At 44.7% G+C, this 24,509-nt stretch overlaps 2 protein-coding genes across 3 annotated transcripts; both read right to left on the reverse strand.

The window, feature by feature from the left end:
- Positions 1-6,414: 6,414 nt before the first annotated feature.
- Positions 6,415-10,386, reverse strand: LOC136532872 (proline-rich receptor-like protein kinase PERK8). The gene is made up of 8 exons (XM_066525453.1): positions 9,069-10,386; positions 8,382-8,795; positions 8,212-8,298; positions 8,044-8,114; positions 7,873-7,949; positions 7,637-7,784; positions 7,130-7,291; positions 6,415-7,014 (listed from the first exon to the last, which is right to left on the reverse strand). The coding sequence occupies exons 1-8, from the start codon at positions 9,712-9,714 to the stop codon at positions 6,775-6,777; spliced, it is 1,845 nt and encodes a 614-aa protein (XP_066381550.1). The 5' UTR covers positions 9,715-10,386; the 3' UTR covers positions 6,415-6,774.
- A 1,828-nt stretch (positions 10,387-12,214) lies between these two features.
- LOC136532871 (uncharacterized) lies at positions 12,215-22,684 on the reverse strand. Of its 2 annotated transcripts, XM_066525452.1 has the most exons (21): positions 22,293-22,678; positions 22,107-22,169; positions 21,615-21,910; positions 21,431-21,530; positions 21,269-21,346; positions 21,128-21,187; positions 20,908-21,012; positions 20,110-20,220; positions 19,703-19,744; positions 19,477-19,584; positions 19,199-19,383; positions 18,213-18,493; positions 18,010-18,131; positions 17,837-17,879; positions 15,301-15,392; positions 14,539-14,587; positions 14,253-14,323; positions 14,037-14,156; positions 12,981-13,069; positions 12,608-12,653; positions 12,215-12,520 (listed from the first exon to the last, which is right to left on the reverse strand). In XM_066525452.1, exons 1-21 carry the CDS (start codon positions 22,440-22,442, stop codon positions 12,473-12,475), a joined length of 2,259 nt encoding a protein of 752 aa, XP_066381549.1. In that variant the 5' UTR covers positions 22,443-22,678; the 3' UTR covers positions 12,215-12,472. The 2 variants fall into 2 exon arrangements, with proteins under 2 accessions (XP_066381549.1, XP_066381548.1); XM_066525451.1 differs by lacking the exons at positions 12,215-12,520; positions 12,608-12,653; positions 12,981-13,069; ... (2 more) ...; positions 14,539-14,587; positions 15,301-15,392 and having other exon boundaries at positions 17,743-17,879; positions 18,010-18,125; positions 22,293-22,684.
- Between the last annotated feature and the right edge of the window lie 1,825 nt (positions 22,685-24,509).

The raw sequence follows: 24,509 nt of genomic DNA on the forward strand, positions 1-24,509 counted from the left end.
GTTCCTGAGAAGGGAATCTGTGACCGGACGCGTCCGGTCAGTACTGACCGGACCTTGAGGGTTCAGCATCCGGTCGAGTCCAGTAAGCATTCAGTGAGGGTTTCATGCGATCGGACGCGTCCAGTCAATGGTGACCGGACCCTGCCAGCGTCCGGTCAATACAGTTTCACTGGTTCACGGGTTGAACTGACCGGAGCATCCGGTCAACATGACCGGAGCGTCCGGTCACCCCGCAGAAGCTCATAACGGTTCGTTTTTCAGGCTATCTTATAAATAGAAGCTCCACTCGTGTGTGGAGTTACTTTTGCTCATTCCAACAGCTGAGAAACACAGTTTGTGAGTGTCCAAGAAGAGCAAGGTCCTAGTGAGGTGATTGAGATTTGAGAATCCAAGAGAGTAGCCTCATTAGTAAATCAAGAGTAGCAAAGTGTGCATCCATCTTCTCATTAGTCTTCGTGTGGTCAAGTGAGAGTTTGTGCTTGTTACTCTTGGTGATCACCATCACCTAGACGGCTTGGTGGTGATTGGGAGCTCGGTGATCACCCGGTGGAGCTTGTGGGTGACCCAACTCAAGTTGTGAGCGGCTTTGGGTGATTCGCCACGACGGAGTGTCGAAGAATCAACCCGTAGAGAGCACTTGATCCTTGCACGGATCAAGGGGGAGCTACACCCTTACACGGGTGCTCCAATGAGGACTAGTGGGAAGTGGCGACTCTCCGAATACCTCGGCAAAACATCACCGCTGTTCCTTTCTCTCTCTATTTACTTTGAGCATTCACTTTGAGTATTTACTTTGAGCAATTCAATACTTGTTTTACATCCATAGAATTGCATGCTAGAGTAAGTTTGGAACATAGGTTGCAAGTCCATTGTGTATTAGTTTGGTAGAAACACGTTTCTAGGCACAAGGGGTTAATTGGGCCATCCGTAGGATTTGATTATTGCAAGAGAATTTAGAATTAGCCCAATTCACCCCCCCCCCCTCTTGGGCATCTTGATCCTTTCAGTCATTAAATCGGTAATTTTCTTTTCTTCTATCCCAGTATAAAAATACGTATGAAACTTTTTCTCTAGGTCAACCCAATTGGCAATGGAGTTAACTCGCAGTGATGAAAACTAAGTGAAGGCTGGCCCTGACTAGAGACAAGGAGAAGAAACGAACTCGATGGGCCTCTTCAATGGATGCTTTACCCAACTGTGTAAGATACCGACTGACATGTTCTGTTGTGCTTGTGCTATCTTGGCCAGTAAACTTAGCAAACTCCGAGAGCCTGTAATTTGCAGGAAGAGCGACCAAATCATACCACTCTAGATATGAGCGTTTGTACGAAAAGGTCTACCATTTTAGCTTCAAACCGAACTGATTCTTTATCATCTCGGTCACTCTGAGCAACAACTCATCAGCATTTGAATTTGGATTTCTCTGCAGTTGCTGACCCATCTGTGGATTGAAATTTCGGGTACCTTGATACCCCGAATTTGGAATCATGTGAAGGGTGTTGTAATCTATGCCATAATGATATCCTTAGCGGAATCTCTATCTATTGGGTCCTTTGCTGGTTTGCTGCTTGAAGTCTCTGGCTATAGACGTTAAGATCTATATATCTATGAATCCTTTGAACTGACGATGCTATCTTTTGAGACGACGATGGTATTTGGCATGATGTGCCAAAATTAACTATCTGGTTCTAACCTTGCCCCGTCGGCTATTGCATATGCTGCACTGACAATCTAGGATTATATTGTATCTGATTATTAGTAGCACCTTGAACTTGTTCAGATGAGCTCTGAACTACCTAGGACATCATCATTACTAGCTGGTGCTGCTTCTTGATGGCTAGTACTGGCTTGATTAGTCTCCTGAGTCGACAGATGTGGAATGTTGTAATAAGCCAGGCCCAACCTGATCAACTGGAAACCCATGAAACACCTCTTTCATGGTGTTGTGGAATGTGTTCAAGAAAACTTCATTATGATTCGACATGGCATCATGAATAGATTTGTTTATAGCCTCTACGAAGAAACGTCTGTCTTCAGCTTCATCTACATCTGTCTGCCCATGCAATAGAACTTTTGGTAGTGGATATTTCTGAACAATTTTATTGTCCCATGTCTTGGTGTAGGACAACAAACACTTGTTCTAAAATTCTTCTATAGCTTTGCTGATGACATCTTTATCTCCATCAGGTAGGTCTTCATAAGGCACCATAAGGATATCATTGTTGTTGTAAGCCACCATGACGATTGTGGTGGTCCCACTGGGCATACCAAAACATATGTCAATACGAAAATACGTCGACACACAGCAAGCTGGAACGATCTACTTGACGGAGCAAGGCTGGAGATCTGCTTGGCTTCAACGCAGGACCAGTCGACCCTGCGAACTCCTCCCGAGGCGTGCCAGTCAATTTGACCTGCAATTGATAAGAAGAGAAAGTTTATCAGTAATTTAAGGTAGAACATGCTAGTTTTTGTCCAGACAGTTCCAAGTGTGCCGCTCCGGGAGCAGCCAGTGTTAGCCCGCTGGATCACGGAGATATTCGACCACTCACTAATGTTGCCGAGCATGCACTAGTGATGCCGATCACGAGCCATCATTATTTTTACCTCTAGGCATAGTGTATGGTCGGACAACGTTAGTGGTGATTGGCAACGCTGGTGAGTGCTTGGTGATCCAATGGTCTGACAGCCAGACGGGAAAAATTGAATCAAATAACCGATACGAGAAGAAAAACTGGCTATTAAGAACTGTAGCACTCGCGGGTTGTGATTGATTTTATAATGACCATTGCGATGTGCCCAATTTTAATGATTCTTTCCCTTGAGCTATTAACATGTATGTGTCAGAGATGCATCATTGGCTAAATCAGATTCGATCAATACGTAGTGCAAAGCCAATGAATTTAGTAAAAAAGGGATATGCCACACACACAATCAACTGCTTGATACAGGACAGACCCACAAACCATCTAGACCTAATCCATTACCATCAACAGTGAGGTTCGACTAGGATCGATGCAGCTATGATGATAACAACAAACTAAATCCAGAGAATTCATAGAATCGACTATACTTCAACAGGTTCATGAGAGCAGTGTCATATCTGTGAAAGCGTAGACGAATCGGCTAAAAGAGCCGATTCAGGTAGAAAAATGATCATAGCATGTAAACAATAGACTATTCAACACGAGCAGACCTATCAACTCCTCAAATCTAACATATCATCTTTAACAGTGGGGTTTGACCGGATCGATGCAGTCATAATAAAGATAACAGATTCTATCCTTAAAGAAAACGGATCTACTCATATTTAACAGGATCATGAAAACACACTATGAACATTGAAATACGGGCGATCGGCTATTTAGCCAATGCAGGCATAGCAAACAGCTAGGGTCACGCCTGGTCGAAAGCAAACCTACCAGCTAGCATCCTCTGATCTAGAGTACTAACAGTGGGGGTCGACCGGATCGATGCAGCCGTGATAGTGGGCTATAGACCAGATTCAACTAGCTAATAAACCTCCTCAAGATTAGACATGACTTGACCGCGTACTATGCACAATCAAGATCGAAGTAGAACAGCCAATAAAACGTAATCCATCGTTTGAAGTAAGAACCATTGCAATATAAACGAGGGATTAAAAGGATATGATGCCGATCTAGATCGATCTCGATCGGGTAGGTTGATGTTGCTGAAAAACTAATAACAATAAGAGCATCAGCAAGATTAGTAACTTAATGAATCTACCCGAAAGACGCCACCCTTAGGTAGAGCCGATAACTTGACCTTAATCTAATTCGAGCAGTGGAGCTCGACCGGATCGATGCAGCCGTACTTGAACTAGATAAGAGTCGATAACTAGCTTATACTAGAGCTCGCAGTGGAGGTCGACCGGATCAATGTAGCTGTACAAACCAAAGTATAAGCCATGACGGTATTTACAGACAAGCCGGAGGTCGGCCGGACCGATGCAGCCCTGCTTGTTGAAGAACTCGCCGGATTCTACTCTACTCCTACTCCTAAGGGTTGGTACGGAGCTAAAAAAGAAAGTAACTTTTATTGATTTATTGGATATCCTTTTCCAATAGCCGGGGTCTAATATTTATACCCGGAGACTAAGCATGAATCCTACTCAAGTATGACTCATTATAATCTTTGATATAGAATAAAACATTCCTAATTTAAGATAACTTGGACCCTAATCTTTCTCTTTTTGTAGAGTCCGACATATTTTTCCCCGATGCCAACCATAGCTCATAGTCGTTATCTGCTGATGTCATTCGAAGAGAGCCGATTCCGGTGCATCTGAATCAACTGATATCGATCCTTATGCAATCGATTCCTCGATTGACATGATCTTGGAAGCTTCGAGTTCCCGCGTTCTCCTTCCCAAATTTCGGTGTAAACAGTAAGATGGTGGTCAAGGTGAGGTTTGGATTCCCTCAGAGAGTGGGGATTTTGAATCTATAGCTCTATGGGATGGTGGCGAGTTGAATGGTGTGCTGAAGGTTGGCTGGGCGGCCATACTTGGCGAAGGGTTAGGTTGGCTTTGGTCTGCTTACTGGAGCTGATTGGAAATGTTAGACTAGGGCTGGCTTGGCTGCATACTCTGAATCTCTGCCTGCAAGACAGCCAACTGTTGCCTAATCTCTGCTGCCTATAATGATGTATGTGCTGCCCTCTGATTTGCGGCGAAGGTTGCTGCCAGCCTATCTCTTTCTTGTTGTGTACTCTGCAGCTGGGCTTGCAATTGTTGGAGTACCTGCTCTGGGGTGGGATCTGAGGTTTGTTGATCTTCGGCTACCGGAGGCTGAGCTTCGACCGTGGGTTCTTCCACAACCTGGTCTTCTGGGGCACTGGCAGTAAGTGCTGCGAGTATTACGCCTAGGCCGTCCCCTTGTCGAAGGCTCTGCAGGGTGTTCTGGTGGGGGCTGCTCTTTTTCTCGGCATCGTGGGTTTTGCTGGCCAACACGCGGTGGGTGCCAATGTTGGAAAGTAGTGATTCCCAGCATGTGGTATGGAGGGAGCCTTCGCCCGATCGAATGCCCTAGGCGAAGGTAGAGAAAGAGGTAGGTGGGTCCTGGCACAATAAGGGTTTCATAAATGCACATCACCAACCTCCCAAACAAGCTTACCGCTCTCCCCTTTTATAGGGCGCTATTCACTACTTTTTTCCTTTTACATCTTTGTCCTACAACTACTACGGTACATTCTCTGAACATCTCTCTTGTTAGTGCAGGTGGCCAGGGGCAAACTGGACCTTCCCTTTTTTGCACCGCCTTGTCTCCTTGGGCCTAAATTGTTGGCCCAAAGGGAAGCCCATTCCTGGCCCGAGGTCACCTCCACGCCGTGAACCCTCCTGCTGTGGTGGAGCCAGCTTCCGCCTCCGCCCATGGCACTGCGGCCTCCGCCTTTGCCAAGCGGCCTTCTGCTCGTGGTACCGCTGGCCTCCGCCTTCGCCAAGCGACCTCCGCCCGCCTTCGTCAGGGCGACCTTCGCTCGCCTTTGCCTGGACGACCTCCGGCCTTCGTCTCATGCGGCCATCAGTGCGGAGGCCTTCTTATAACTTTCCTGCACATCACACGAAAAACCGGCTTGCTTGTTAGTCTCCGCTGTCTCCAGACTCTATGGTCTCCGCGGCTCGTGGTCATTCCCCAAGAGGGTCTTTTCTTCCACCTTCTATCTCCACATATACAAGAAATTAATAAAATAATCAGTATGGTGTCTTGTGGCAAAGATACACGCTTTTGTAATGGTACCAGACAAAATTTCTGATTAGCGGTGTGTATTAGCAAATACTAGATTTCTACTATGTCTGTGACCAAAATTTGTCATTTCTTTTAGATTCTCCGAGTCATCTTTTTCATAGATTCCAAGGATCCAAATAAGTTAGTTTTTTAGGCTCTCAGTTATTTTGTGCATCGCAACGGTATGAACCCAACTTTACATAAATCACGAGGCAACTGAAATGTACCAACATGAATCATGGCCGATAATGAAGTGGAACAGATCACATGAATCACGTGGCAACTGAAACGAATGGACACGGTGGAAAGGAAAGCCGGTTGCGCTTCCTAAATTGACCTGACTGTCATCATGATGATGATGAAGAACTAAACATTTCGTCGTCCTTTCCTGATGCACACGGTCAAAACTGATGTCTGCTCTTTGGGGGGAGTGGGGCCTGAATTCAAAGGGCATTTTCCGTGTTTCCTGAGCTATCCCTGTCAGTTTTGCCCTGCTGCTATTCTAGTATCTAGAAGACGACCAGGAAAGAAAGAAGAAGAACATTCATTTCACCGACCATAATCTAATCGTCATCCTTATCATTAGTTAGGCGAGTTGGGACGGCAACCGCGGCGCCATCAACGGAACGGAAGAATTGTTGGTTCAGACTGACTCGAGAAAGAGACTAAAATGTCAGGAGGTTGAACAATTCATTTCCGTGTCTTTGGCTACAGAAACAGACAGGCTGAAAGATGCCTGCCTGTCACGTCTCATTCAACAATGCTTCAATTGCCATGTCCTTGACCTTGACTGTCTAAAAAATCTGCATGAACTGCCAACCTCTTCTTCCTTCATACAGAGAAAGAAAAAAAAAGAAAAAAACAAACACTACGCCACCAGTGAAATCTTCTCTACACACAACACATCACTTTGATTTCTCCTAAAGAATAAGGCCGGCCGGTCAGGGAACCAACTTTCACTCGATACAGCCACCTGAACTAAATTCCCTAATCGATTAACCAACACAAGTCTCTACAGGCAGAGTCAGAAAGCAACAAGGCCATCGTTACAACTTACAAGGATCCTGGAACTCGGGGCGGCGTCACTACCTCTGCTCCAATCGTATTGTGTCAAGTCGGAGCTGTCGTCATCTTGCGCACCGGCCACCATCCGCCGGAACATCCTTATCTCCGCCGTGTTGGCCACGTTGAAGAGCTGGCTTTGCCCAGGCTGAACGCCATTTGTTAGGTCAATGTCCGCTGAGCTCTCAAGAACTCGCACCACCTGAATTTGAGTTTGAAACAACGCAAATGTCATCTTCAATTCGGCTTCATGAATGAACAATGAACTAGGGACCAACGCCAAAACCACAAGACTGCTTGCTTTTACTTTTAAGTACCTGGCTCATTCTGGGCCTCCTTGATGCCGAGTGCCGAATGCAGGCTGCAGCAGCCTCGATCATGTGGAACATCTCCACCTCATTCAAATTCATCTCAAGCCTGGGGTCAACCAACCCTCCCAAATCGCCTGTATCCAGGGCTCGAGAAAGCAATGGCCTAGACTGAAAATAATTGGGAAAAGGAAGTCAACCAACAAGTTCTCAGGCATACAACATATTCATGGTGCAGTAGTTCTTCAACATTGACAAGTTCTAGCTACTTATGCCGTTACAGGCATCATGAGCAATTCTCTATCCTCCCTCAAGACATATGCCTACCGTGACATCAGTTCATGTATATACGAGTATACTGCAATCCAAAATTGAATATACGGTGCCAACAAACACTTGCTGGGAACAAAGCTTATGCTACCCAATAAAAGAAACTCCCAAAAATCATAGTCAACAAAGGTGCTCTAGGAACATCACCAGGCTTTAAGCAAATATAAGCTCTTTGATAAAACTCACCCACTCGACGAGGCTCTCGTCACCTAGTGGTCTCGATGCATCAACAGGTTTTTGACCGGTAATAAGCTCTAACAAAACTACACCAAAAGAGAATACATCTGATCTGTCAGTCAGTTTGCCACTTGAGGCATACTCCGGAGCCATGTACCTGGAAAAGAAAAAAATCCAGCCATGAATTCTGTATGGTTATGTCATATATTGATGAACTTTCTGAGATATGACAGCACTTGACCCACCCAAATGTTCCCATAACACGGGTTGTTACATGGGTTACAGCATCCAAAGCCAACCTCGCAAGACCAAAATCAGCAACCTACAATTCGTGGATGGCATCCAATCAGAAAACCAATACAAATTGCTAGGTATATTGTGAGAAACACTTAGGCTCATTTAGTGAATGTAGTTACCTTTGCCTCAAAATTGTTATCCAACAAAATGTTTGAGGACTTGATGTCTCGATGAATTATCCTCAGATGGCCTGCAAATGGATACAAAGGAAAGTGTTTAACAATTAACACACAAAATAGATGTAAATGAACATTGCAAAGAAAACGAGAAGTAGGAAGGAACACTACAATCTTCGTGTAGATAAGCAATTCCACGAGCAGCACCTGCAGCAATTTTAACTCGCATGGACCACTCTAACACAGGCATTCCGTGTCCTGCGATTGCAGTTCAATTCAGTTTTTTACTGGCAGAAGATGGGAATGCTCTTGTAAAAGATTAGAAAGAGGCTCTAACATACCGTGAAGATGATAATGCAGCGTGTTATTAGGAACAAAGTCATATACAAGTAACCTTTGGTCATTGAAAATGCAGTATCCCACAAGGGAAACCAAATGACGGTGATGCACACGGCTAATTATCTCGACTTCAGCCTGGAACTCGCGTTCCCCTTGTCCGCCACCATCCTTTAGTCGTTTAATGGCGACATGTTTACCATCTGGCAGGCGGCCCTTGTACACCGACCCAAAGCCTCCTTCCCCTAGCAGCCTCTGAGCTGAGAAACCATCAGTAATCTGATACAGCTCGTCATATGAGAAGAACCTGGAGTTGCCCATGCTGATATCCGACAAGCATTGTTTCAGCCTGGGGCTCCCGGCGCTATACTTGGTATGGACAGAAGGATCAACTGACGATCCTACATTTGCAGATTCACCTGAAGGAAGCGGGAAGATTGGTATCAGTGGCCGTGTTGCTAGCTATTCGGAAGAGCTGCATACTGTATTAAGCTAAATGCAGAAAATTTTCAGGCAACAATCTTACACAATCAGCTAGTACAATTAAAAGGACAACTCCAAAAGATAATTCATATTTTTTTCCTACAGTCAAACAATGACAAAATTGCATCTTGCATGAACAACAATGACATGATATATATATATATATATATATATATATATATATATAGGAGAAGTGAGAAACAAAATACCCGAAGGTTGCTGCGAAGAAAAAGGCGAGGTAGGGGACATGAAACCAGCTCTGTAACCATTCATTTGCTTCCTCTTGCGCTTGTTGTTGAACCAAACTGCTGTGACTAGGAGGCTAAGTACAAGCAGGGCGACCACCCCAGCAGCGATGGCTATGACAACACCATTACCAAGGCCGCCAAAAGGAGCTGGGCTCCTGGACGGCGCACCTGGGCTGGACGACTTGTTCGAACTTGGGTTCTTGACGGCGCCGGAGTGGGCCGGGTCAACTGCAATGGCAGGCGTAGGCAATGTCCTGTGTCTAGTCGGTGGTGGTGCTGATGGCGGAGGAGAGTTGGAAGGAGGTGATGCAGGGGCCGGGGACGCTGGCGGAGAGAGCGAGCGCGTCGGAGCGGCAGACGGCGTCGGGGACGTTGGAGGGGGCGAGAGCAGCGGTGGCCTTGGAGGAGGAGGAGCCGTATGTCGAGGAGGCCCAGGCGGCTGCAAGTGGGAGTGGGAGGAGGGTGGAGGAGCGGCGGGTGGGGGAGAGGTGAGGGGCGGGGGCGCGGCCGGTGGCGTCGCAGCGGTGTCGGCCGGTGTGGCAGTGGGCCGCGAGGACGCCGGTGACGGAGAAGAGGCGGCCCCGGCAGTGGTGGGGGCGGAGGCCATGAACCAATCAGGCTCTTGAGAGGGAGAGGTGGTGGTTGGACTTGGTGGTGCCTGTCCCCGTCGTGGCGGCGGTGTCGCCGGACATGGCAATACGATGGATGCTGCTACTACTAGTATAGGAATAGGAAGGAAGGAAAAATGGGAGCTTGCTTACTCTGATGGCACCGCACCACTTTTGCTTGCTTGCTTGCTTAGTTGCTTTGACGAGGGACAGAGGAGGGACGGGAGGCGGACTTGACTTGTGACTTGCGGACGCCGGACGCCACCAAAGAAATCGAAATGAATGGTGTGCAAGTTGAAGCAAAGGCAAGCCAAGCATAGAGAGAGGAAGACGAGGATCGAGGAATCTGGGGAGGACGGTTGCTCCTCCAATTCATCTCATGGCGGAAATGGAACTCAGGGGAGCACGGCTCGGCTCGGCTGATCCTGCCACTGCCAGCATCCAATTTCAGTCTCAGGAGCTGAAACGAATCCAAGGGAAGGAGAAAGAGAGATTGGAGGAGCGTAGAAGTGGCGGCAGCAGAGCAGCCAGCGGTCAGTGGGGAGGAGTTGGGAGTGGACGATGATTCCCCCTTCCGCTTCCACTGGGTGCCGCCGGGGGCCGTCCGGTCGTTGGACTTGGACCACTGCTTCACTGCCGTGCCCCCCGTGCTGTGCTGTGCTGTGACCTGCTCTGCTCTGCTCTTGCCTGTGGCCCTGTGGGGTTTGCCAGCGTTTGTGCCCGTTTCAGTGAAATAATCGGGTGTTTGGATCTAGCTATTAAAATTTAGGAGATGTGTTAGGAGAATATTATATGAGATGTTCGGATACTAATAAAAAAAATAAATTACATAATCCGTCAGTATTCCACTAGACGAATTTTTTAAGCAGTAATTAATCCATCATTAGCATATGTTTACTGTAGCAAAACATTGTCAAATCATGGCCTAATTAGGCTCAACAGATTCGTCTCGCAAATTAGTCGCAAACTATGTAATTAGTTTCGTAATTAGTCTATATTTAATACTCTATGCATGTGTCCAAACATCCGATGAGACAGCGACTAAAATTTAGGAGGGGCAACCAAACACCCCCTAATAATGTTTTTCTCTCATAATAAATAAACATCAGCATCAGCATCAGCCGCTTTTTCAGCCAGCCGCCTGTGTTGGATTCGACCACCGTGCCTCCTCCCCACTCTACTTCCATTCCATACACCTGCCAAACAAGTTTTACAAAATGGATGACCAGCCATTTCCTAAAATGTATGTATCTTGCTTTAGGATTTTTGTTGCCAAAAATTTGATTTTTTATAATTAAAAAAAAGAGCGGAATGACTATATCTTTAACAACCGGGCTCCTTCTCCTGCGGCTTGGAAACAACGCTTTATAAGTGAAGTTAAGCTTCACTTCTGTTGTCTCCCACCAGATGTTTGTCATGTAATTACAACTTGGCTGAACTCTTTGTAATAGGTAGTTTAGTCCTATTAGATTAAAAATGAAAATTTTATAATGGTAAAACAAATATAATATTTACATTTTGCATCAAATACATTATATGACACATAGCATCTCTAATATGAGAGAATTCCCTGTGAGCCAATATTATATGACACATAGCATCTCTAACTTCAAAAATAGTTCACTGCACTCTCATAGCGATTCACATAAACAACTCAACTCACAAAAAAGACCAATATTTTCCTCACTTGCCTGCCATCAGCGGAATGTAAATTTATGAAGCCTCTATGTTCTGCCCTCCTTTCTTCTAACTAAAATTTTTTGTTTTATTTTTTTTCTAAACGTACAAAAATATAAAAATGACATTTTAGAAATACTCTCAGAGATGCTCCAATTTAGTATTTTAGTATTGTGATGCATTGGATTTACCAGGCTTTGGTAAGGAAGTGAACTGGAGCTTCTTCAGTGAGAAAAATCTTACCAAAGATTGGTACCTGACCAAATGCCTGGTCCAATTAGCCAACATTGCTAAAGTTTTTTTTTTTTTTTTGGTGAGGCGACACCTCGGCATGCGTGGAACCAAACAATCCCTGGCTAGAGAAAGGTCATCTCAAAACCCTAACCTCGCTAGATAAAAGAGATTGAAGCTCACCGGAATAAATTTGACAGATTTCCTCCCACAAAGTCAAGCTTTAACATGATTTAGTCTTTCAGAAGTGGTCTTATAAACACAAGTCTGCGTACATTGTTACAAGCATCTACATGTACCGTGACTAAAAAGAGCGAGAGAGATATGAATTGCAACCTCCTTAGCTAGAGGTAGAGGGTGAGTGATTGGGATCATTGGATGGATGCACTCAGCTAGACACAATGATGAATTGCCACTCTGCGCTTTGTGTCGTGGGGCACCCACCAATTTAGCTGGGGTAATCTATCTGAATTGCTTCTGCTTTACGGCAGCACAAGACCCGTCAAATCTACAATCTGACCAAACGAACCAACACAAAAGGTTAGGCTGCCTAAGCTGTGTATGCAACTGGCAAGGAGGCAGTAAGTTACGTCAGGCCAATGAAACGGGATGCATACATAAGATTGAAAAATGAATTCATCCCTCTTTACAAGAAAACAAACAAACAATTAAAAAAAACTGGGTACAGTACCAATTGAATCTAATCGAATCGAATCGGAACTTTACAGATACTAGCACACAGAAGCATGGAGACAACTCACTCTTTCCTTCTACATACATGAACCGCAAAAACATAGTAGGTAATAGATACAGTCAACCTGCCATGCCACTACCTAATACTACTACAAACTACTTGAAGAAGATGCCCTTTCTTCTTCCCTTACTCTTCTCAACAGCCTGCAATCACAGAAATTCCTGACTCATCATCGACGCATTACAAATAAACATCTAAGCCTAAAAAATCAGTGAGAAATGCAACTGTACCTTCATTCTGAATAGCCTTAGTATTAGAACAATGGCATCTCGTGATCTGGATTTTTTTTATATTAAAAAAACAGTTAGCATCTCTGTGTTCTGCCATTTTTATGGCCTAGGCCATCACTCTAAAATAACTGCCACAAATGCAAGCGTAACAATAATAACAGATGTCATGCAGTCAACCAAGCACAGAAGCAATTGACTACTAGGAGCACACTGTAGCTGGATTCGAGTTGTGGAAAAACTAGAGATCAGGGGAAGCCACACGAATGGATTCTGACATGCTTTCAGTTGTAACTTGACGCATCAAAACTTCAGAAGACAATTGCAATATACTACTACCACAACAAATAGTCACAGTGGTTAGCATGAAACTCACGGGGCATTTTCTGCAGGCTTTAAATTGTACTCAGCACCATCAGTGGACACAATTGAGAACTCAGTAGGACGCCCAAATGGGATATTGATCTGCAAAGATTGTACAAGATAAGTTCTAGATCACTATACATACAAAAAAAGGAATGAAACCCTGGAGAACCCAGAACCTGAAATACTGAAAGCATAAAGAAAAACTTCAACAACAACAACATAACCTTTCAGTCCCAAACAAGTTGGGGTAGGCTAGAGTTGAAACCCACCCAGAGCCCTAAGTCACGGTTCAGGCACTTCAATAGCTGTTTTCCAAGCACTCCTATTCAAACATAGATCTCTAGATATATCCCAAGCTTTCAAATCTCTTTTTATTGCCTCCCCCCACGTCAATTTCGGTCTTCCTCTACCCCTCATATTATTAGCTTGGCTTAGGACTCCACAATACACTGGTGCCTCTGGAGGTCTCCTTTGGACATGGCCAAACCAAAGAAAAACTAACTAATACTATTTCCTTTCACAACAAAATGTAGCTTCTGTGTGTGGTCTCCAAGATGAACCTTACATTTCTCTACAAAGAGGGATGCACCTACAGCCACCTTTTCAGTATAAGATATTGCTAAACATACTAAGTTCACCATGATGGAAGATTGAGATGACATATCTGGTACAATTTCATGCAACTAATTTATACTAGTATAGTGCCCGTGCTAACGCCACGGCTTCATTTCAGGGATACACATGAAAACAACCAAACGACGATATTTTTTTCCATAGTTTAAGTTTCACGCAATTCTATATGACCAAGTATAAAATAGCAAACAAGATAAAATTTATACAACTTAGGCTACAAAGAAAACAAACATTTTTATCACATAAATAAATACGAAACACAGGACCATATATTCATACACATTGGTTATTCAGAGTTCCAAATGCTCTGAACATTGAGACCACTGAAAAAAAAAAGATGGTTACAAATCCCAAGACATTTTTTTCAAAAAAAAAAAGATGAAGCATCACACAAACAGAGTGATTTTAAGGACAATGATTTTGGAAACCATACGGTCATCGCTTGCTGGAATTTCTCTGTAACGACGACACCACGCTGTCCATTACACTTAACACTGTAACCTTCCCTCTTTATTGCCAAGACAGCTGGTTCCCACATATCTAAAAATCTAACCTGCAGAATAGTTTGATGTTCACAGGGTTTTATGACAATGGAAAGGTGTAGAGAGAGTGCTCTTGGAAGACCATTTGAGAAGAATAGAGGACATACAGGTAATAGAACTTCATAAGACACATGTCCCATAGAGAGAATTTTCTTAATATGTTCCTTGGTTTCAGGATCTGCACAAATAAGAGTTACTCAGATACTGAGACATATCTAATAAGCCAAAAGAAACCCTTCTACACCATGACATGGTTCTTCTCTCATACTGACAGCTCAAGAAGAAATGGAGCTCAGATACCCAATCATTTTTTAAAACATACAAGGTGCAAATGAAAGAAAAGAAAAAGATTGTGTCCACTACTTAAAGAACAAACGCTCTTAGAAAACTCACCACATGTAATTTTTCTTTGATCATTAGCATAAACCTTCACAATCTCCCCCTACAACAAGAGAAAAAATTTTAGATAAATCAAGAGGTTCCATCATAAGGATGGAATATACCCAAAGACTTAGCCTTAGATAGGAGTGTTTCGAAAACAGCTATTCACGTGCCTGAACCTTGATGGCTTCTGCTGGGTTTCAACTCTAGCCTACCCTAACTTGTTTGGGACTTAAAGGCTTTGTTGTTGTTGTTGTTGCAAGAGGTTCCATCACCCAACTCAGTAATAACCGTCTAATGTAAAGTTTTCAAACCATGAACTATGTGTTAGCACCCTACCAGCATATAACTAATGAGCCGTGGTATGAATTCTAACCTAAACCACATCTGCATATGTTTTTCCCAAACAGTAGAGTTAGCTCACTTTTATCCTTTAACATTTCTTTAATCTAACAAAAAAATAACATACAACATAAATTCAAACAGCCCTTGCCATCTTCCTGTTATTGCAATTTCAACAAGATCAAAAAACTGCCTCTCAGGTTCTCAAAAATCGACAAATGGGCAGTACTTTTAGCCATTTGCTTCTCAGCATACACTATGCGGTAGAAGTCACTAGTGTGAGGCCTAGAATAACACAACAAACAGGTGCCCACCATCTAATCTAATATAAAAGTACGAAAAAAACTGACCAAGCTATCGACTATCGAATCCAAGAAAAATTAAGAATATAATGCCATTTAAGAATGGCCAGCACTTGATGTGAAGATATACCTTTCTTTTTCTGTCATCCAGAGGCTGGACTTCAATTGCTAGTACAGAGTCCACATCATCAGCAGTTACTAAATAGGTGGGCTGCCGTGCACCTGCAGCAAACAGAAAATGTGAGTTCCAAAGCTTCAATGGTATACCCTTTGCCAACACTTTCTTTAGAAAGAGAGAATCTCATCTAGTGACCTTCAGTAGCGGACAACACTGTAGTCAGATTGACTTTGTCCTCGCAAGAAGAAAGGACAAACGAGCATGCTTGGATTGCAAGGTGATACCAGGGGAGTGTGTTGTTTCTCAACATAAGCTTTTGGTGGCAGATTTTCGTTTTCAGATGCGTGCCCGTAGGGATAAACAAGCTAAGATTGAAAGAACAAAGTGGTGGAAACTGAAAGGGGAGACGTCAGAGGTATTTAGGGAAAGGGTTATCAAAGGGGGCTCTTGGAAGGAAGAAGACGACATAAACAATATGTGGGACAAGATGGCAACCAACATTCAGAATGTAGCCTCAGAGGTGTGTGGAGTAACCAAAGGAAGGGGACGTGAGGCTAAAGATACTTGGTGGTGGAACGAGGAAGTCCAAAGGGCTATTAAGGAGAAGAAAGAATGCTATAGACGCTTGTACCATGACAGGAGTGTGGACAACATAGAGAAGTATAAGGTGGCAAAGAAGACTGCAAAGCGAGCTGTAAGTGTGGCAAAGGGTAGAGCGTACGAGGATCTTTACCAACATTTGAGTACGAAGGAAGGAGAGAATGACATTTATAGGATGGCTAGGGTTCGTGAGAGAAAGACACAGGACTTCAACCAAGTTAAGTGCATTAAGGATGAAAGGGAGCATCTCTTGGTAAAGGAGGATGAGATCCGACATCGATGGCAAGAATATTTTGACAAATTGTTCAATTGTGAGAATATGGACACAACCTTTCAGTTGGATGACTCTTTTGATGACACCAATAGGCGCTTTGTGCGGAGAATCCAAGAATCTGAGGTCAGAGAGGCGTTGAAAAGGATGAAAGGAGGTAAGGCGATGGGACCGGATGGTATCCCAATCGAGGTGTGGAGATGCCTCGGGGACATAGCTGTAGTATGGTTAACCAAGCTGTTCAACCATATTTTTCGATCGAACAAGATGCCTGATGAGTGGAGGAGAAGTATATTGGTACCGATCTACAAGAATAAAGGGGATATTCAAAGTTGTACAAATTACCGAGGAATTAAGTTGATGAGCCATACTATGAAGCTATGGGAGAGAGTTATCGAGCATCGCTTGAGAGCAATAACGCGGGTCTCTATGAACCAATTTGGTTTCATGCCCGGAAGGTCAACCATGGAAGCCATTTTCTTAATAAGACAAGTTATGGAGCGGTATAGGGAGAAGAAGAAGGACCTACACATGGTTTTTATTGACTTGGAGAAGGCTTATGATAAAATACCAAGAAATGTTATGTGGTGGGCGTTGGACAAACATAAAGTCCCAACGAAGTACGTCGGGCTCATTAAGGACATGTACAGCAATGTTGTGACTAGAGTTCGAACAAGTGATGGAGACACGGATGACTTCCCGATTAGGATAGGACTACATCAAGGGTCAGCTTTGAGCCCTTATTTGTTTGCTTTAGTGATGGATGAGGTCACAAGGGACATACAAGGAGACATCCCTTGGTGTATGCTTTTCGCGGACGATGTAGTGCTAGTTGATGAAAGCCGGACAGGAGTGAATCAGAAACTGGAGTTATGGCGGGAGACTTTGGAGTCCAAAGGTTTTAGACTTAGTAGAACTAAAACTGAGTATATGAGATGTGACTTCGGCACTACTACTCGAGAGGAGGAAGATGTTAGTTTGGAAGGTCAAGTAGTGCCTAGGAAGGATACCTTTCGATATTTAGGATCAATGCTACAGAGGGACGGGGATATTGATGAAGATGTTAGCCATAGAATCAAAGCAGGGTGGATGAAGTGGCGGCAAGCGTCTGGTGTCCTATGTGACAAAAGGGTACCACAGAAGCTAAAAGGCAAGTTTTATAGGACGACGATTAGACCTGCTATGTTGTATGGTGCAGAATGTTGGCCTACGAAAAGACGACATATTCAACAGCTAAGTGTCGCGGAAATGCGTATGTTGCGTTGGATTTGCGGTCATACAAGAAGGGATCGAGTTCGGAACGATGATATACGTGAGAGATTAGGGGTAGCGCCAATTGAAGAAAAGCTTGTCCAACACCGGTTGAGATGGTTTGGACATGTGCAACGGAGACCTCCAGATGCACCGGTGCGTAGTGGAATCCTAAGTCAGGATAGTAACGTGAAGAGAGGCAGAGGAAGACCGAAGTTGACTTGGGTAGAGGCAATAAAAGGAGACTTGAAAGGATGGAATATACCCAAAGACTTAGCCTTAGATAGGAGTGCTTGGAAGACAGCTATTCATGTGCCTGAACCTTGATTGCTTCTGTTGGGTTTCAACTCTAGCCTACCCCAACTTGTTTGGGACTTAAAGGCTTTGTTGTTGTTGTTGTTGTTGTTGCATTACAAGAAAAGGTACCTTCTATGAAATTTACTGATCCATCGTCCAAATGGCGCACCCACTGTGAGTACAAAAAGAATTTGCAAAAAATGCATATTATAATGAAAACACAAAACTGAAAAGATTCATGAATATAGAAGAATTTAGTGGAATATTTAAGCCGCGTGGATAACAAAGGCAATAGTGCACACCTCAAAATTACAGCTTGTGGTTCCATGGATGGAGTACCCACTTGCTTGAAGTTCTCTTCCAGGAAAGGCTTCACCTGTGATTCGCAGCCCATCTATGGCTGGCAGCGGATCATCCTCTGCAACTGCCCATTCATAAAAATGCTGTTCACCATCATAGCTGAGGTAATATAGTAGGCAAATGCATGGATTTAAAGATGCAACACCTTCAGAAAAAGAAGAACTAGGCTCCTCAAGGACAGTAGGAAGATAAGGGTATGGTGGATTTGCATCATCAAGACCAGATGCCAAATTAGGTGAGCCTCCAGAATCCCACTGTGCAGAAGTTTCTTGTGGAACTTGGGCTTCAGCTCCCTCGAGATTTTCCGAGGCATCACTCCTAACAAGGTCCTTGAATGATGGGTTTTGATCCTTGGATTCAATGTTAAATAGAACAGCACGGGAATCATGGTCAGTTCCTTGAGGGACATCCTTCATGTTATGGTTGCTGCAGAACGTTAGAAGCCAGTGAGAAACAACCAAATTTCATTCTTCATGTTCCTGTTTGAAAGTACACTGCCACCACCACCCACACTCATAAGAAGGAAAACAGCTCAGAAGGGAGGGAAAAAAAAAGAGGGACAGGGGGAGGTTGACACATTGGTATAAAAACCTTTTGAACGGTAGGTCATTACCATAGTTATTTCAATAACAAGAATATTTTGCTTCTTTGTAAATATGGGGCTTAAGCAAACTCCAAGGCCTATTCACTTTTCCACTACGACAACTCTGCCTTCACTTTTACACTTCTCAACACTTTAAAAGCAGCACATTAATTTTCTAAATAACTAGTTTGCACCCACATTCTTATTTTGTTTGACATAATAGAATCTGTGCTGTAGAAAAAAAAAACTTTCAAAAGGCTGACCAGTAATGCAACAACAAGGCCTTCAGTTCACAAACCAACAAGGGTCACGTGTAACAAAGAGCAAGAAAGTAAATGATAGTAACAAAATAAAATGGTAATAGAGTGCTAGATAATGCTAGAACAATCATAATTGGAGAAATGGTTTCAAAATACTGTAGAAAAGTTATTAAGATTTTCATCATGCGGCAAAAATGGAAAGTACATAGTGAAATAACTGTAATTGTGAAACGGCAAAGAATAGCGAAAAACATATCCTATTGAATTTTTAAAGTAACCACCAGCAACCTGGTTGAAGGAGAGGTCCTTCCAACATTATCATGCTCTGCACTTGTTGTGGCAACCTCACTTCGAATGACCTGACGATTTTCATTCCCTAACAAATCCCAGTCACGCCTAGCTCGAACAGGAGAAGCTGGAGACTGTACATGAGAGTATGCTTGCTGGGGCACAATGTCAAGGTTGGCTTTGCTCTGAGAAATGTGATGGACGTTAGAATCTACAATCATGCATGCATTCCAAGAAATATATGATGAAAAGCAAGCATAGTGCCATATCGAACAAACCAATGCATTTCCAGGAGTATGAGAAGGTGACTGTGCAGCAGCACTTGTATTATTTGAAGATTCAGCATGCCAAGGAGCAATCTGGTATTGTGATTCCTTCAGCTTCTCCTGCAACATCCAACTTTCTCAATGCTTGGCAAGCATAACAACACCAATGTCCAGGCAGCAGGTTTGTACTAGCTCTTCTTTCACAAAATACACATTAACAAGGACGAATGTGACTCACCTCAGTAATAATAAGCTTTTCTTGCAAATGCTTAAACAGAACCTACACGATGAAAAATGAAAGGTCAACCAAGCAAGAAATAAAAATAATCAAGGGATTTTTTTACTTCTGTCACTTGATTGTTTTGAAACTATTATAATAATATGTCTTCTGTAGCAATGATACTATATATCTAAAATATCTTAGAAGATTGTATAGTTCAGCACTCCCTGTAAATGTGGCATAAGCCTCACTAATAAGGTAGTTTAGCTTCCTCTCGGCATGTATGACATATCCCAATAAGAAAAGTAAATTTTACCATGTACAACAATATACAAGGTCCCCAGTTCACCATGGGCAAGCTCACTTAATAGAAAAGGGGGCATTTAATCAATGCCAAACAAGCAACCAATCACAGCAGCACATACCTTCAGATTGCTAACAATGGACTGAGCGTCAAGAACAGGAGGCTGAAGGTTATATTCCGATAGAAGAGGCAATAAAGAAGATACAAATGTTGATCTCTCTTGATGCGCTGCCTATGGAACAAAGTAGACTCAGCATTCTTCATTTTACTTCACCAAATCCAGACAATAAGGTTTGAAGAAAATAACAAAAACTAATTGCAGCATACACACCTAGTTTATCTGAATAGAATAAATAAGAATCTCACAAAATGCAAAAGGGCCTCTAGCTGAGTTGGTTAGGTGGCTTGAGTAGCACTCCTCAAGTCCTGGGTTCGACTCCCCGTGGAAGCGAATTTCATACTGGGGTTAAAAAGATCCCCTCGTTTGTTCCACACCGAAGCACAGGTCTAAGGTCTGGCCCCGGTCATGATCATTTTCACATGGGCTATGGTGCCGCTGTGTATGGGTAGGGCCGGGGTTCAGGGTGTTTCTCAGCCTGCGTGAGAATGTCTTCTCTTAACGAAATGCTCTGGGGCTGTCTTACCCCCGCAGGTCGAGTTTTAAGATTCTCACAAAATAATGAAGTGAATTAACTAGAAATCAGTTCTTTTAACACGTGTGCACAGAATTAGGTTGATTTGTAAATAAGAAGGGATATTCATTGAGTAGTATGAACGCTGCAGCTTATTATGGAAACTAAAGGTATACAAAAAGCAAATTCAATGAAAAATGAATTAATCACAAGTGTATCTTGGGGGTATGTAATAAAAGCGAGCAAATGAGGAAAGAATATGCTAATGGCTGTCAGGAAAACGTTACCTGCAATGCATATGTAAGACGGATGTTTTCTTCAATAATATCCTGTCTGTAAGACAAAGCTTTCGATGCAGCATCAACCAGATCTTGCTGCTGCTGATCAAACGCCTGCCCCCACGAAAAAGGAAAAAAAAACAGTTAAATCATAGTCTCATGCACTCCAAGGTGTTTTTTTTAACAAACTCCAAGGTGGTAGTTGATGCGTCATAAATAAAACGTTTACCATGCGCATATATGCAATGCGTTTTTCCAGGACATGTTTCTCATTAAGTATTCGGGCCTCCTGTGAAAAGACATAGGAGTGAAATACTAAAGATTGAAGAAAGAACATTAGAGGAAAAAGATTGTTACTGTGCAAGGTCACCTTGACAGAGTAGTCAGAGAGATGCCTTCTCAGTTGTGCAATCTCCTCCTCTTGTTCTTTAACCTTAACAAGGAGATCCTGTGGAAGGAAATAGGCACCTCAGCAAGAAGAGTGAATCAATCAAAAGCATGGCAACCGACAGACAAAGTAAACAGTTGATACCTGCTTCCAGATGACAACATTTGAGTTGAGGTCTGAAACAGGCAGTGCGCCTTGTCCGGATAAGTTGAGCCTAGAATCATAGTCTGGTTCTTTGCGGTGCCTGCAAGGAAAGGCTTGGTGAAGGTAACGAAACAGGATAGTATGATATTAAGAGAGGCTGGATTTGGAATGTACTACTTCCTACCTAGTTGGTGAGAGGGAACGAGAAGACGGGGTAGATAGCTGAGATGGGAACGCACTATCGGGAGCGCTCTGGTCCCCTGATGATTTACGGGGAATTCCATTAGCCTGGGTGGCCTCGAGGTACTTGTGCTTGATGCCGGCATCCTGCAACATGGGCTCCCCAGCTCCCCATTTGAAGGCCTCTGCTGCTGTAGCGGTAGTCCCAATGGGAGCAGTGGAGGAGGTGTCTGTGTGGGCGGCGAGAGCGCGATCCTGATGGATCCCACGAGAAGAAGCTTGGTTTGTGGCTTCTGACCTCTGGTTTGGGCACCACAGTAGCTTATTAGGCAAATGAAATGACATGATAAAGAAAAATGATGTGCTGCAATGCAGCATATGATTGTTTGCGCAGGCAGCAATGCAGCATATAGACATATATGATTGATTGACAGTGTGGGAAGGTGGAGGGGAGGGGATTTGGATCGGGAAGGGCGTGGAAATCGGATGGGCTTACAATTCTGTGGAGCTCCTGCGTCTTGAGCATCAGCTCGTCCTTCAACCGGCTGTTCTCCTCCAGCTGAAGAGGGATACAAGAGAAGAGAAGAGACGTGATGAGAGAGTCGCTTGTTCTAATTGGAGCCGATTCTCTCTCTTCACTTGAGCAGAGCCGCAGAGGCAGGAAGAGAATGATTTACGATACCTGCTGGCGGATGGTGGCCTCCGCGTCCTCGACGGCGCGCATCACCTGGAAGATGTTGTTGCTGCTCTCCAGCGCAGCCGCGGCGGCAGTAGGAGACTCGGAGACGGCGACCGCGGCGAGGCGGCGGCCGAGCTCGTCGGGATCGGCCATGGAGGATGGATGCGGGGAAGGATGGGTGCGGAGGAACGCGAAACCCTACTGCACTGCGCTACACTAGAGTCTGGAAGGAGGGGAGGGGAGAAGGCTGCCCTCCTGCCACAGCCCACACCCACCCACAGGGTAGTCCCTCCTCTCCGCTCCTCCGCTGGAACTGGGAGTGGGAGGGACAGGACAGGGCAGGGAGAGCCGGACCGGACACCGGAGAGGGAGAAGGACACTAATGCCACAGCCTGTGACTGTGACTGTGACTGTGACTGTCAGCCTCCCTTCCCTTGTGAGCGCCAGACTGGACTCACGCAGGTGGGGATTCGGAAGAGGGACTTTTTTTTATTTTTAATCCTTTTTTAAATAATATTTTAATAGTAATCTAAAAATATATATTTGCAAATCCATTCCTTTTAGGCGTGATTGCACCACTTTGTCGCGCCACATGCGCTAGCGCAACAAGGGGCGCCACGGTGGCACGCATAGTTGACCGGAGATGGCGTGGCGTTCCGTGGGGCCCGCCCTGTCACGCCAGCGACTTACGCGCGACGGGGTCATATACGATTTGGCTGGCCCGACCCATTTTCCTTTCTCTCTCGCTCTCCCTCTCCTTCACTCCGCGCGCCTAGGCGCCACCACCCTGCGTCCCCGGGCGCCCCGGCCATCTGAGACCGCGCCGACGACGAGTTCAGTGGCTGCTCCTGCTGCCCTCTCTCTCTCCCTCTCCCTCGTGCAGCAGGGGAGCGGCGCCAGGGGGAGCAGGTGAAAGGTCATTGTTTGGTTTTAGTAATTGAGTGACAATCCTAGGTGGACTAATTGTGTTTATGTGAGATACATAGGTAATTAGTCCACAGGTACATGTGTGTGAGCAACATATGCCATGGAGGTAGAAATGGATCGGAGATGTTGCAAAGTTCACACATGTGATGATGAAGGAGCTCATTGCACATGAGACATGACACTAAGTCATGTGATCAAGGTTGAGAAGATCAAGACATGACTGGCTTGATGGCCTGATTGCAAACGTGAAGGGCAAGTTGGAGGCTTTGGAGCGATGGACCGCATGGCGGTGAAGCTTGAGCAAGACTTGGCGCCGATGGACGAAGGCAACGGTGAAAAGCAAGTGAAGTCAAGATCGATGAACCAATATGATCACGTGATGATATGAAGTGGATCATATCATTATTGATCATGTTGGTGCATGTGTTGCATCAACAGTGGAGGAGATGGAATGGAATGCGCAAGGCAAAGGTATAACCTAGGGTATTTTATTTCACCGGTCATAGGTGTGTAAAGAAATTTATGACTGGGTTTAGGATAGATGGTCGTACTATCAAGAGAGGCGAACTTGTTTGCATATCGGTCATCTAGTGCCACTCGAGTGATCTAACTTTGTATCATTGCTAGGATCGAGTGGCGTGGCAAGTTAAGTGGTTAACTCCTTGAAAAATGTTTGTGAAAAGCTAACACACATGCACATGATGGTGTACACTTGGTGGTGTTAGCACATTTGTAAAGGAGAAAAAGTTGGAGTTGATGAGGATCAACTCGATAAAGAAAAGGAGGCAAAACAGGTCACTGGAAGTGACCGGACTCTGCCCAGCGCAGCGACCGGACGCTAGCTGGCGAGTCCAATCATGTGTTCCTGAGAAGGCGTGGTCTTGGTCAAGTGACCGGACGCTGGGTGAAGAGGTGACCTGATGCACAGTGGCCACGTCCGATCAGGCTGACGTATGGTGACGTAGGCGGCGCTGGAGTTGGCACGCGGACGTAGAGCTAATCGGATGATGGTCTACGTCCGGTCGTGCAGGAGCGGACGCGTCTAGTCGCAAAACGGAGGCTCAGAGAGCTCTCTGGAAACGACCGAACACAGGCAGTGGCGCGTCCGGTCTTGGCGCAGTGGTGCATCCGGTCGCAACTTAACACGTGGCGCATGAAGTTACCGTGGAGATCGGGCGGCTTTGGTTGATCACAGAGCGACACGTGGACAGCGTAGCGCGACCGGACGCTGGCCGGGTGCATCCGGTCGATACGACCGGCGTGTTCGGTCGTCCTGAAATTTTTTTAGTGATG

The sequence above is a fragment of the Miscanthus floridulus genome, unplaced genomic scaffold, assembly GCF_019320115.1.
Source record: "Miscanthus floridulus cultivar M001 unplaced genomic scaffold, ASM1932011v1 fs_735_1_2, whole genome shotgun sequence".
Classification (NCBI taxonomy): domain Eukaryota; kingdom Viridiplantae; phylum Streptophyta; class Magnoliopsida; order Poales; family Poaceae; genus Miscanthus; species Miscanthus floridulus.